The 14,782-nt window shown below is 40.5% G+C and overlaps 1 protein-coding gene across 1 annotated transcript; it reads left to right on the top strand.

Annotated features, from left to right (window-relative positions):
• Positions 1–303: 303 nt before the first annotated feature.
• OR8S27 (olfactory receptor family 8 subfamily S member 27) lies at positions 304–1,236 on the top strand. Its single transcript, NM_001389782.1, has one exon. The coding sequence runs from the start codon at positions 304–306 to the stop codon at positions 1,234–1,236; it is 933 nt and encodes a 310-aa protein (NP_001376711.1).
• The last annotated feature ends 13,546 nt before the right edge of the window (positions 1,237–14,782 follow it).

Here is a 14,782-nt window from a genome sequence, read left to right as displayed (position 1 = left end):
TCAACTGAAATGAAATACTAGATATAAGTAGATGAACCAGATACAATCATTTTTTTCAGTTAAAACCCTATGGAAAAAGAATAGGATTCTCTGAAGTATGTGAAGACTTTGACACAAAAGCAAAAATAAAAAAATCAAGATACAGTGACACACAGTGAGGACAAGTTTGAGATGTTGTAACACAGTATTCGGGGAGAGCAGGGAGGGATGGTGAGGAAAAGTGATGATGACATAAAGGAAAGGGACAATTACAAGTGATCTCATTTCTCCTTCTATTGTCCTTCAAGGAAACAGCCTCCACAAATGGCCTTGAGGAACCACAGCACCATCACCGAGTTTATCCTCACTGGGCTGTCAGACGACCCCCACATCCAGGCTCTGCTCTTTGTCCTCTTCCTGGTGATTTACCTCCTGACCGTGATGGGGAACCTGACGATGCTGCTGGTGATCAGGGCTGACTCCCACCTCCACACACCCATGTACTTCTTCTTGAGTAATCTATCATTCCTAGACCTCTGCTTCTCTTGTGTTACTCTGCTCCTGAAGGACCTGCTGTCTGAGAAGAAGACCATCTCCATAGAGGGCTGTCTGGCTCAGGTCTTCTTTGTGTTTATCACTCCAGGAACCGAAGTCTGTCTGCTCTCTGCCATGGCCTATGACCGCTATGCCGCAGTCTGCCACCCGCTGCTCTATAGCCAGGTGATGAGCAACCAGCTCTGTGTGAGGCTTGTGTTGATCTCGTGGGGTCTGGCCTCTCTTGATGCAGTCATCATTGTGCTTTTGGCTGTTAACCTGGATTTCTGTGAGGCCCAAACCATCCACCACTACACCTCTGAGCTGCCCTCCCTCTTCCCTCTGTCTTGCTCTGATACCTCCATCAATATCAGTATCTTGATCTGCTCAATCTTACTCCATGGATTTGGAACCTTCCTCCCAATAATCTTCTCCTATGCTCACATTGTCTCCACTATCCTGAGCATCAGCTCCATCACAGGCAGAAGCAAGGCCTTCTCCACCTGCTCCTCCCACCTCATCGCAGTGATCCTGTTCTTTGGCTCAGGTATGCTTCGCTATCTCATGCCTTCCTCTGGTTCCTTCCTGGATTTGCTCTCTTCTTTACAATACAGTGTGATCACACCCATGCTGAATCCCCTTATCTACAGCTTCAAAAACAAGGAGGTAAAGGGAGCTGTGAAAAGGACTTTGGGGAAATATCTGCACTATTGCACAGGTTGAACTAAGTCACATTTACCCAACATACCTGGAAAGACTAAATTTCTTCTTATGTTCCCTCCTGTTTTATTTCCAACCTCTCCCCCTACACAGAGTCAAGTAGGATTCAGGAAAGAACCTACAGCTTCCCTGAACATCCCAGGTAATGATTACAAAGGAACCCTCACTTTTGAGACCCTATTTGGAAATTCTATGCTGTACTGAAGTGGGACACAATGTGAAGAAACACTTACACAAAGCCCATCAATAATACAACATGATTATTAGGGAGAAAAAAACAGAGATTATTTGATTTCTCAAAAGGCACAGAAGTCACAAGAATTTCTACTTAAAATGCTTCATAAAAAAAGATTCAAATCATTCTTCCTGTATTTGATAAATGCTTCAAAATAAAATGTCAGATTGGGAGAATGACATTTGAAATAACCAGAAAAAAAGTTATTATAGCTCATATTACTTGTCAGAATTATGCAATTTCTATACAATGTATTTATATGAAGATTAGATCCCATATTTAAATACCCATAGGAAGAAGTAAAACCTATGAATATTTGAAGATGACATAATTCTATGGAAAGCCTAAAAACTCCTCCAATAAACTTATTGGCACTCTAAAGAATTTAATAGGCAAAAAACTAATATTAATACAATCAGTACTATTTCTATATACCAGCCACTGTTAAGTAAACAAAAAATATGCTTCAGGCAGAAAAAGATACATTTACTACTAGAAGATAAATAGAAAATCCTCAGGATTGAACTTGATAAGTACTTAGAGCAAATAAGAATACAGTAAAAAAATTAACTAAATGATATAAAAGATGCTTAAATTAATATAGGATGTATTTTTAGATATACTCTCCCCTTCCAGTTTTATGCAATCAACAAAAGAAAAACATTGAATTTACAAGCAATCTGGAAATCCATAGTTCTAGACTTGATTCCATAGAACCATTAGTGATTCCGTCTTTTTCCTCCTATTGAATATGTTGTCTTCATATATTGGGTTTTACTCTAGGCATTATGTTTTTTATAACATAGCTTTCTGTTTTTTGTAGAGCTATTTGTATATTCTGTTCTTGAACTTTATATAAATGGAATGATTCTAATCCTAAAATTAAAATACTGGATGTATTCAAGACTTGATGAGGCAGGGAGCAATCAGACTCACATATATTGGTAGTGGAATGGTAAATAGGTTCAATCACTTCAGAAAAATATTGGGCAGTATTTACTAATTGCACACTATATGTCTACTCTAAGATTCATTAATTATATTTTTAGGTAAATATGAAGAGAAATGAGTAAACATATCCAGAAAGGACATTAATAGAATAGTCATAACACTTTATTATCACAGCCAAAATGTATAATAAACCTAAATGTCCATCACCTGGAGAACAGATAAAAATTCATACATGTAGTATATTTATACAATGAAACATAATACAGCAAAATTTTAAAACTGCAAACAGTAAGTGAATAAATCTCACAGACACTATGTAATAGAAGCCAGATACAATGGGTACTTATTTATGAGTTTATTTATATGAGGTTAAAGACAGTGAATTGATCGTGTTTCTATGTTCTAAATTTCTTTTCCTCAGCTTTACTGAGATATAATTGACATATAATTTTGTATAAGTTAAATGTGTACAATGTGCTGATTTGATACACTTACATGTTGCAAAATGTTTACCATCTCCATCAATTCACATCCTTATCATTCCTTTTTTGAGGTCAGAGTATTTGAGATACATTTTATTAGCAACCAAGTATAAAATATAGTATTATTAACTATAATCACCATGCTGTCTTCTATTTTATTTATTTATTTTTTCACTTTACAATATTGTATTGGTTTTGCCATACATCTAGATTCCCAAAACTTACTCATCTTATAACTGGACATTACATTTTATTTTTCCTGATACTTTGACATCTTCAAATCTTGCTGACTCTGGAGAGACTGTCCACCCAGGGCTAGCTAGGTCCTAGGGACAACAAACAACTCATCTGATCAACACATTTTTCAGATGTAATCTAATTAATCAAGAACCCATACCCTCAATTGCCTCCTTTATTCAGCAATCACCTGCAGGCACTATCCACATGCTGTAATCACCTCAGGGCCAGGTACCAGACAACAAGAGACAGCCCCTTAAACCCAGATTCTACTGAAATCATTCAAATTATTCCATTCTAAACTTGCTTACACTGCCTCATTCATCTCTTCCTACAGAAAACACAATAAAGCCTGTTGCCTACATTTTCCTCTCACTCTCTCTGCCTCCTGACCAGTCCAAGGGCTCCCCATGTAGTCCTATAAGTAATAAATTATCTTTTCAATAAAAAATTGTCTCCTTTCTGTTGGCTTTACCGTACTGACTAATAATAAAACTTACATTTTAAAATAGTCAGGAAAAGTAATAATTTCATAAATTCATTCACGATGAAATCAGAACAGCAGTTTCCTATAGAGAATGGATTGACCAGGAAGTATCAAGAGGAATCTTTTCAGGCAGATGAAAGGTTTTGGACTTGGTCTCTGTAGTGTTTACAAAGTGTACACTTATCAAAATTCACCAAGCTGTCCCTTTCAAATGGTTGCACTTAATCACTTTACATATGTATTTTAAACTGAAATCAATAGGAAAACTAAACAACCAAAAACATTTGTTTCATGAATATTCTCATACTTCTTACAGGTCCATATCACCCATGTCCTGCAAATACTTTAGTGAATAATTCCCTTCCTTTCATATCAAGGCAGTATTTCCCCCACTCCAGTCATGATGGGAATTAACACCAGCTATAAGTCTCAAGGATCTTGCCCGTAGCTCAGATGGTAAAGAATCTGCTTGCAATGCAGGAGATCTGAGTTCGATCCCTAGGTCAGGAAAACCCTCTGGAGAAGGGAATGGCAGTTCACTCCAGTATTCTTGTCTGGAGAATCCCGTGGACAGAGGAGCCTGGCAGGCCACAGTCCAGGGGGCTGCAAAGAGTTGGACACAACTGAGCAACCAGCCATTTATAAGTCTCAAAGCCATGGGGGAGGTGGCAGAGGACAGGTAACATCTTCCAAGGCATCTGCCCAAAGCAAAGCTTTGCTTGGTCTCTGCATTAGTAATGGGTCTCCAAAGAAACAACCAATAGGAGAGACGGACATAGACATGGTGAATTCTAAGGCACTGACTCACACACTTGTGTGGCCTGACAAATCTGAAATTTGTAGAGCAAGCTGGCGTATTCGATTCAGGTAAGGCTTCATGTTGTAATTTTGAGGCCAAAATCCACAGGGCAGGCCAGCAGGCTGGAATTTCAGACAGGGTTTCTATGTTCCAGTCCTGAGAATTCCTTCCTCTTTGGGAAACCTCAGTCTTTGCTCTTACAGCCTTCAGTTTTTTGAGGCCTGTCCACACTATGGAGGGTAATCTGCTTTAGTCAAAATCAACAGTTTAAATGTCATATCTAAAAAATACTTTCACAGGAGCATCTAGACTGATGTTTGATTAAACAGCTGGGATCCATATACTAGTTAAATTGACACAAAACTAACCACTACAGCCTCTGAGCAAAGAGAAACTGGTTTTTTCCAGTAAGCATTAGTAGATTAGTTCTGTGGTCCCCTTCAGGGATTCAGTGTCTCAAGCATATCTGCCCAGGTATCCTCATCCCAAGTGTTGTGGTCCTAGTCTTTTCCTAGTGGGACCCTGAATTTAACATAGGAGTTACAGGAATTTAGCCTTCTTCGTAATTCAGTTTCTGTCATACTCATAACCTGGGCCTGGTTTTTGGCACAATTTACCTACTTGGTGAAGGAGATATGTCCTTTAATAAAGCCATTAATAAATAATAATAATGCCATAAAGATTCTGGCCTTAAGATGGTATGTGCCTAACACAAGTCTCATTTTATTTCTTTAATATACCAACGACATCACAACGGCAAAGTACCTGCACACTTCCTGTGCTTGACATTGTGCCCTTCTACTTCAATTTGCATATGCCAATGCATTCCCTTATACAAGTTTCTCTTCCCATTCACCACAGGTTAGATATGTTTGGTCACATGGATCACAGCTTTGTGTAACTGAATGAAACTATGAGCCATGCCATGTAGGGCCACCCAAGACGGACAGGTCATGGTGGAGAGTTCTAATAAAACGGGGTCCACTGGAGAAGGGAATGGCAAACCACTTCAGCATTCTTGCCTTGAGAATCCCATGAACAGTATGAAAAGGCAGAAAGATATGACACTGAAAGCTGAACCCTCCAGGTCAGTAGGTGTCCAATATGCTACTGGAGAAGATTAGAGAAATAGCACCAGAGGAATGAAGAGGCTGAACCAAAGTGGAAATGACCCCCAGTTGTAGGTATGTCTTCAGGTAAAGTCAAGTCCAATGATGTAAAGAAGAATATTGCACAGGAATCTGGAATGTTAGGTCCGTGAATCAAGGTAAATTGGAAGTGGTCAAATAGGAGATGACAAGAGTGAACATTGACATTTTAGGAATCAGTGAACTGAAATGGACAAGGGCTTCCCTGGTAGCTCAGATGGCAAAGACTCCACCTGCAATGCAGGAGACCCCAGTTCTATTCCTGAGTTGGGAAGACCCCCTGGAAAAAAGATAGGCTACCCACTCTAGTAGTTTGGGGATGCCCCTGTGGCTTAGTCAGTAAAGAATCTACCTGCAATCTGGGAGACCTGGATTTGATCCCTGGATTTGGAAGATCCCCTGGAGGAGGGCATGGAGACCCACTCCAGTATTCTTGCTTGGAGAATTCCCAAGGACAGAAAAGCCTGGTGGGTCACAACCGAGCAACTAAGCACATCACACAAAATGGACAGGAATAGGAGAATTTAATTCAAATGACCTTTATATCTACTACTGTGGGCAAGAATCCCTTAGAAGAAATGGAGTAGACCTCAGAGTAAACAAAGCAGTCCAAAATGCAGTACTTGAGTACAATCTCAAAAATGACAGAATGATTTTGGCTCTTTTTGGAGGCAAACCATTCAATATCACAGCAATCCAAGTTTATGCCCCAGACACTAACACCAAAGAAAATAAAGTTGAACGGTTCTATGAAGACCTATAAGACATTCTAGAAATAAAACAAAAAATATGTCCTTTACATCATAGGGGACTGGAAAGCAAAAGTAGGAAGTCAGGATATACCTGGGTAATAGGCACCTTTGGCCTTGCAGTACAAAATTAAGGAGAGCAAAGGCTAAGAGAGTCTTCCCTAGAGAACACATTGATCATGGCTTATATGCTCTTCCAACAACACAAGAGATAACTCTACACACAACATCAACAGAAGGTCAATACAAAAATCAGATTGATTATATTCTTTACAACCAAAGATGGGGAAACTTTACAGAGTCACCAAAAACAAGACTGGATGCTGACTGTGACTCACATCAAGAACGCCTTACTGCAAAATTCAGACCTAAATTGAAGAAAGTAGGGAAATCCACTATGCCATTCAGGTATGAACTAAATCAAATCCCTTATGATTATACAGTGGAAGTCAAAAATAGAATCAAGGGATTATATCTGATAGAGTTCCTAAAGAACTACGGACAGAGGTTCATAACACTATACTGGTGGCAGTTACCAAACTATCCCCAAGAAAAAGAAATGTAACAAGACAAAATGGTTGTCTGAGGTGGCCTTACAAATAGCAGAGAAAAGGACAGAAGCAAGAGGCAAAGAAGAAAAGCAAAGATATACCCATCCGAATGCAGAGTTCCAAAGAATAGCAAGGAGAGAATAAGAAAGACTTCCTAAGTGAACAGTGCAAAGAAAAAGAGGAAAATAATAGAATGAGAAAGACTAAGATTTCTATAAGAAAATCAGAGATACAAAGGGAACATATCATGCAAAGATGGGCACAATAAAGGATACAAATGGTATGGACCTAACAAAAGCAGAAGATGTTAAGTAGTGCCAATAATACACAGAAGAACTATACGAAAATGATCTTATTGACCTGGATAACCACGATGGTGTGATCACTCACTTACAGCCAGACATTCTAGAGTGTGAAGTCAAGCAGGCCTTAAGGAACATTACTACAACAAAGTTAGTGGAGATGATGCAATTCCAGCTGAGTTATTTCAAATCCTAAAAGATGAGGCTGTGAACGTGCTGCACTCAATATGCCAGCAAATTTGGAAAATTCAGCAGGGGCCACAGGACAGGAAAAGGTCTGTTTTCATTCCAGTCCCAAAGAAGGGCAATGCCAAAGAATGTTCAAGCTACTACACAATTGCACTCATTCATATGCTAGCAAGGTAATGCTCAGAATCCTTCAAGCTGGGCTTCAACAGTAAGTGTACCAAGAACTTCCAGGTGTACAAGTTGGGTTTAGAAAAGGCAGAGGAACTAGTGATCAAATTGCCAACATCCACTGTATCACAGAAAAAGTTAGAGAATTCCAGAAAAGTATCTACTTGTCCTTCACTGACTACATGAAAGCCTTTGACTATGTGGATCACAACAAACTGTGGAAAAATCTTAAAGAGATGGGAATACCAGATCACCTTACCTTCCTCCTAAAAAACCTGTATACAGGTTAAGAAGCAACAGAACCAGCCATGGAACAACAGACTGGTTCCAAATTGGGAAAGGAGTACATCAAAGCTGTATATTGCCACCCTGCTTACTTAATTTATATGTGGAGTGCATCTTGCAAAATGCTGGGCTAGATGAAACACAAGCTGGAATCAAGATTGCCAGAAGAACTATCTATAACCTCAGATATGCAGATGACACCACCGTTATGGCAGAAAGTGAAGAGGAACTAAAGAGACTCTTGATGAAAGTGAAAGAGGAGTGTGAAAAAGCTGGCTTAAAACTCAACATTGAAAAAACAAAGATCAGGGCATCCAGTCCCATCACTTCATGGCAAATAGATGGGGAAAAAGTGAATGCAAAGATAGACTTTATTTTCTTAGGCTCCAAAATCACTGCAGATTGTGACTGCAGCCATGAAATTTAAATACACTTGCTCCTTGGAAGAAAAGCTATGACCAAACTAGACAGCATATTCAAAAGCAGAGACATTACTTTGCCAACAAAGGTCTGTCTAGTCAAAGCTATGTTTTTTCCAATAGTCATGTACGCATGTGAGAGTTGGACCATAAAGAAGGCTGAGTGCTAAAGAATTGATGCTTTTGAACTGTGGTGTTGGAGAAGACTCTTGAGAGTCCCTTGGATGCAAGGAGATCAAACAAGTCAATCCTAAAGGATATCAATTGTGATTATTTATTGCGAGGACTGATGCTAAAGCTGGAGCTCCAACACTTTGGCCACCTGATGCAAAGAAATGATTGATTAGAAAAGACCCTGGTCCTGGGAAAGATTGAAGGCAGGAGTAGAAGGGGACGACAAAGGACAAGATGGTTGGATAGCATCATTGACTCAAATGGAGTTTGAGCAAACTCAGAGATGTGATGAAGGTCAGGGAAGCCTGGCGGGCTGCAGTCCATGGGTTGCAGAGTAAGACATGAGTGAGCGACTGAACAACAACAACAACAAATCAGTGCAGTTCAGTTCAATTCAGTTCCATCACTCAGTCTGGTCCGACTCCTTGCGACCACATGGACCTCAGCACACCAGGCCTCCCTGTCCATCACCAACTCCCAGAGTTTACCCAAACTCATGTCCATTGAGTCAGTGATGCCATCCAACCATCTCATCCTCTATCGTCCCCTTCTCCTCCTGCCCTCAATCTTTCCTAGCATCAGGGTCTTTTCAAATTAGTCAGCTCTTCACATCAGGTGGCCAAAGTATTGGAGTTTCAGCTTCAAAATCAGTCCTACCAATGAACACCCAGGACTGATTTCCTTTAAGATGGACTGGTTGGATCTCCTTGCAGTCCAAGGGACTCTCAAGAGTCTTCTCCAACACCACAGTTCAAAAGCATCAATTCTTTAGCGCTCAGCCTTCTTTATAGTCCAACTCTCACATCCATACATGACTACTGGAAAAACCATAGCCTTGACTAGATGGACCTTTGTTGGCAAAGTAATGTCTCTGCTTTTGAATATGCTTTGGTCATAACTTTCCTTCCAAGGAGTAAGCATCTTTTAATTTCATGGCTGCAGTCACCATCTGCAGTGATTTTGGAGCCCCAAAAAATAAAGTCAGCCACTGTTTCCACTGTTTCCCCATCTATTTGCCATGAAGTGATGGGACCAGATGCCATGATCTTAGTTTTCTGAATGTTGAGCTTTAAGCCAACTTTTTTTTCTTTTTTTTTTTAATTTAAATTTATTTATTTTAATTAGAAGCTAATTACTTTACAATACTGTATTGGTTTTGCCATACATCAACATGAATCCGCCACGGGTGTACATGTGTTCCCAATCCTGAACCCCCCTCCCACCTCTCTCCCCATACCATCCCTCTGGGTCATCCCAGTGCAGCAGCCCTGAGCATCCTGTATCCTGCATCAAACCTGGATTGGCGATTCATTTCTTACATGATATTATACATGTTTCAATGCCATTCTCCCAAATCATCCCCCCCTCCCTCTCCCACAGAGTCCAAAAGACTGTTCTATACACCTGTGTCTGTCTCTTTTGCTGTCTCGCATACAGGGTTATCGTTACCATCTTTCTAAATTCCATATATATGCGTTAGTATACTGTATTGGTGTTTTTCTTTCTGGCTTACTTCACTCTGTATAATCGGCTCCAGTTTCATCCACCTCATTAGAACTGATTCAAATGTATTCTTTTTAATGGCTGAGTAGTACTCCATTGTGTATATGTACCACAGCTTTCTTATCCATTCATCTGCTGATGGACATCTAGGTTGCTTCCATGTCCTGGCTATTATAAACAGTGCTACCTCCCAGAATACTGGAAATAAAAGCAAAAACAAACGAATGGGATCTAATTAAAATTAAAAGCTTCTGTACAACAAAAGAAACTATAAGCAAGGTGAAAAGACAGCCTTCAGAATGGGAGAAAATAATAGTAAATGAAGCAACTGACAAACAACTAATCTCAAAAATATATAAGCAACTCCTGCAGCTCAATTCCAGAAAAATAAATGACCCAATCAAAAAATGGGCCAAAGAACTAAATAGACATTTCTCCAAAGAAGACATACAGATGGCTAACAAACACATGAAAAGATGCTCAACATCACTCATTATCAGAGAAATGCAAATCAAAACCACAGTGAGGTACCATTTTACGCCAGTCAGAATGGCTGCGATCCAAAAGTCTACAAGCAATAAATGCTGGAGAGGGTGTAGAGAAAAGGGAACCCTCTTACACGGTTGGTGGGAATGCAAACTAGTACAGCCACAATGGAGAGCAGTGTAGAGATTCCTTAAAAAAACTGGAAATAGAACTGCCTTATGATCCAGCAACCCCACTGCTGGGCATACACACCGAGGAAACCAGAATTGAAAGAGACACGTGTACCCCAATGTTCATCACAGCACTGTTTATAAGCCAACTTTTTAACTCTCCTCTTTCACTTTCATCAAGAGGCTCTTTAGTTCTTCTTCACTTTCTGCCATAAGGGTGGTATCATCTGCATATCTGAGGTTATTGATATTTCTCCCAGAAGTCTTGATTCCAGCTTGTGCTTCATCCAGCCCAGCTTTTCTCCTGATGTTCTCTGCATATAAGTTAAATAAGTAGGGTGACAATATACACCCTTGATGTACTCCTTTCCCGATTTGGAACTAGTCTGTTGTTCCATGTCCAGTTCTAACTGTTGCTTCCTGACCTGCATACAGATTTCTCAAGAGGCAGGTCAGGTGGTCTGGTAAATCAGTGCAGGTGTTAACAATTAACAAGATTTTAATAATGATGACATTTCTTCCAATTACACTTTATAATTCTTAAAATTTGCTTACTAAATGGAGAATAATGCCTCCCAACCCAATAACCACTTTCAATTACATGTTAACATTCATGGAAAGACACTTAAAACAACTGAAACTTTATTTCTCTTAATTATGGTCCATGAATGAAAAAATAAAATGCCAAATCAGCCTCCAGCCAGTATAGTCATGGAACCTCTTGCTCTTAGAACTCTTCCCCTCACTGGCCTTCCAAAAATCTTGGCTGACAGTGAGAACCTAAAAATGCTATAAAGGAGTTTGGGTCAGGCATACTAGTGGGGAGGTGGTGAGATTGTGCAGTATCTCATGAGAGATTGGGAAAACAAAAACAGTTTCTATCAAAATATAAAGGTACTGAGAGAGAAGAAACCAAGGTAGCAGAGTAGGACAACACAAGCTCACTGCACCCCTGGAACACATCAAAAATAGACCTACATATGGAGCAATTCTCACTGAAAACAATCTCAAGACTGGCAGAAAGGCTCTTACACAACCAAGCTTGTAAGAGTTAGGTAGGAAAGAAACAGAAGCAGTCAGATGGAAACCCACACTCCTAAGAGGGGACACAGAAATGAGGAGGACTTCATGGACTCAGAGATCCTTCCTAGTGAGTGAGTGATTCAAACTACATACTGGGCACCTCAACCCTGGGACCCAAGACTAGAATCTATGTCCCCTTCAGTTCACTTCAGTTCAGTCGCTCAGTCGTGTCCGACTCTTTGTGACCCCATGAATCGCAGCACACCAGGCCTCCCTGTCCATCACCAACTCCCAGAGTTCACTCAGACTCATGTCCATTGAGTCAGTGATGCCATCCAGCCATCTCATCCTCTGTCGTCCCCTTCTCCTCCTGACCACAATCCCTCCCAGCATCAGAGTCTTTTCCAATGAGTCAACTCTTCACATGAGGTGGCCAAAGTGCTAGAGTTTCAGCTTTAGCATCAGTCCCTCCAAAGAAATCCCAGGGCTGATCTCTTTAAGAATGGACTGGTTGGATCTCCTTGCAGTCCAAGGGACTCTCAAGAGTCTTCTCCAACACCACAGTTCAAAGGCATCAATTCTTTGGGGCTCAGCCTTCTTCACAGTCCAACTCTCACATCCATACATGACCACTGGAAAAACCATAGCCTTGACTAGACAGACCTTTGTTGGCAAAGTAATGTCTCTGCTTTTCAATATGCTATCTAGGTTGGTCATACCTTTCCTTCCAAGGAGTAAGCATCTTTTAATTTCATGGCTGCAGTCACCATCTGCAGTGATTTTGGAGCCCAAAAATAAAGTCTGACATTGTTTCCACTGTTTCCCCATCTATTTCCCATGAAGTCCCATGGGACCAGATGCCATGATCTTAGTTTTCTGAATGTTGAGCTTTAAGCCAACCCTTTCACTCTCCACTTTCACTTTCATCAAGAGGCTTTTTAGTTACTCTTCACTTTCTGCCATGTCCCCTTAACTAGTGTTAAAACCAGTGGAACTGACAGCAAGTCTGTAAAAATCCTACACTCTGCTCATGAAAGGCACACACATGCTTGTCTACACATAAAGCAAGGAACCAAATTGAAACTGCCCGGAACTCTGGTTAGTTTATTACAACAACCCCAGGCTCAACTCTGAAAGTCTAGTAGCCATTTCAGCCCTTCCTACTTTGTTGTGTAACCACCCACTAGGGCAAAGGCTGCCACAGCCAAAAAGAGTACACAGTTGTGAGGGACAAATTTCCCTGGATTCAGGATGAAGCAAAATGAAGCAAGGGAAGCCATTATTGGCATTCACAAGAGTAACAGATTGAGAAATGTCCGAAACTCTGACTTGTCTGCCAAGATTGCCTAGTGCACTGCTGCTGCTGTTGCTGCTAAGTCACTTCAGTCGTGTCCGACTCTGTGTGACCCCATAGACGGCAGCCCACCAGGCTCCTCTGTCCCTGGGATTCTCCAGGCAAGAATACTGGAGTGGGTTGCCATTTCCTTCTCCAATGCATGAAAGTGAAAAGTGAAAGTGAAGTCACTCAGTTGTGCCCGACTCTCAGCGACCCTATGGACTGCAGCCTACCAGGCTCCTCCATCCCTGGGATTTTCCAGGCAAGAGTACTGGAGTGGGGTGTCCTCTTCTGCCAGTACTTCTCCCCTCTAGGGTGAAGGTTGAGAAGGGGAGAGCCCAAACTTAAGGAGTACATAGCAAGCTCAGACCCAACTCTCAGGGGTTCTGCTCAAGCAACCCAGGACTTAACTCCACCCCTAACAAAGTGGTGTTGGCCTCTGAACCTGGCTCACACTTGTCTCTAGCTTTAGCTCCTTCATCTCTGTGTCCCTTCTTAGGAATGTAGATTCCTATTTTTGTTTTCCCAAACTTTCATAAGATACTGCACAATCGCACCAGCTCCCACCTGGTTTGCCTCACTCCATGCCCCCCAAGTGGTAGACACCACTCTCGGGGAAGACATGAACCATACTCACTTCAGATCCAACTATCCTATCAAATCAACAAGCATGTCCAGACTATATATGGGTGCTCCCACAAAAGACAAAATTTCAAGACCAGAACAGGTAATAACAGTTTCACATAATTTCATGGAGACAGAAATTTATGCAAAAAGGTAACACAGAGGAATTGGCTTCAACTGAAAGAAAAAAAAAGGAAAAACTCTGAAATAAAATAAAAAACAATTTCCCAGAAAAAGAGTTCAGAGCATTACCAAAAAGAATGTTAACTGAAGTAGCGAAAAGAATAAGCGAACACAGTGAGGGTTTTAATAAGGAATTAGAAACTACAAAAGAGAACCAGTCAAAACTGAAAAGTACAATAACTGAAATGAAAATATCCTAGTAGATATTAAGAGAAGACACGTGATACAAAAGAACACACTAGTCAACTATAAGATAAAATAATGAAAATCATTCAATAAAAGAGCAAAAAGAAATACAAATTTACAGAAAGAAAATAACTGGAGGGACCTCTACAACAATGTCAAGCATATCAAATGTGCAATATAGGGGTCCCAGAAGAAGAAGAGAGAGAGAAAGGGAGCAAAAAAGTATTGTGGGGAATTATGGCTGAAAACTTCACAAATCTGATGAGGAAATAGTTATGCAGGTACAGAAAACGCAGAGGGTCCCAAACAAGATGAATCCAAACAAATCCACACTAAGACATATCATAATTAAACTGGCAAAATTTAAACAATAAGAGATATTCATTGGAAGGACTGGAGCTGATACTAAAGCTCCAATACTGTGGCCACCTGGTGAGTCCTTAGAAAAGACCCTGATGCTGCAAAAGACTGAAGGCAGGAGGAGAAGGAGATGACAGAGTATGAGATGGTTGGATGGCATCACCGACTTGATGGACACAAGTTTTAGCAAGCTCCAAAAGTTGGTGATGGATAGGGAAGCCTGGCATGCTGCAATCCATAGGATCTCAAAGAGTCGGACCCAACTGAGCAACTGAACTGAACTGAAACAATAAAAGAGCACTCTAAAGGCAGAATGAGAAAAATAGTCATATACAAGGAAAACCCCATAAAACTATCAAGTGATTTTTCTACAGAAACTCTGAAGGCCAGAAAATAGTAGCATTAAACATTTAAAGTGCTAAAAGGCAAAAACTTTCAACATATCAGATTATATCCAGCAAGATTATCATTTAGAATTGGAAGAAAGATAAAGAACGTTTCA

The sequence above is a fragment of the Bos taurus genome, chromosome 5, assembly GCF_002263795.3.
Source record: "Bos taurus isolate L1 Dominette 01449 registration number 42190680 breed Hereford chromosome 5, ARS-UCD2.0, whole genome shotgun sequence".
NCBI classification, from domain to species: Eukaryota; Metazoa; Chordata; class Mammalia; order Artiodactyla; family Bovidae; genus Bos; species Bos taurus.
This window is presented reverse-complemented; position numbering and strand designations above follow the sequence as displayed.

What these genes read in the sequence shown, in the direction of transcription:
- OR8S27 (NM_001389782.1), top strand. Translation starts at nt 304, where the DNA reads ATGGCCTTGAGGAACCACAGCACCATCACCGAGTTTATCCTCACTGGG.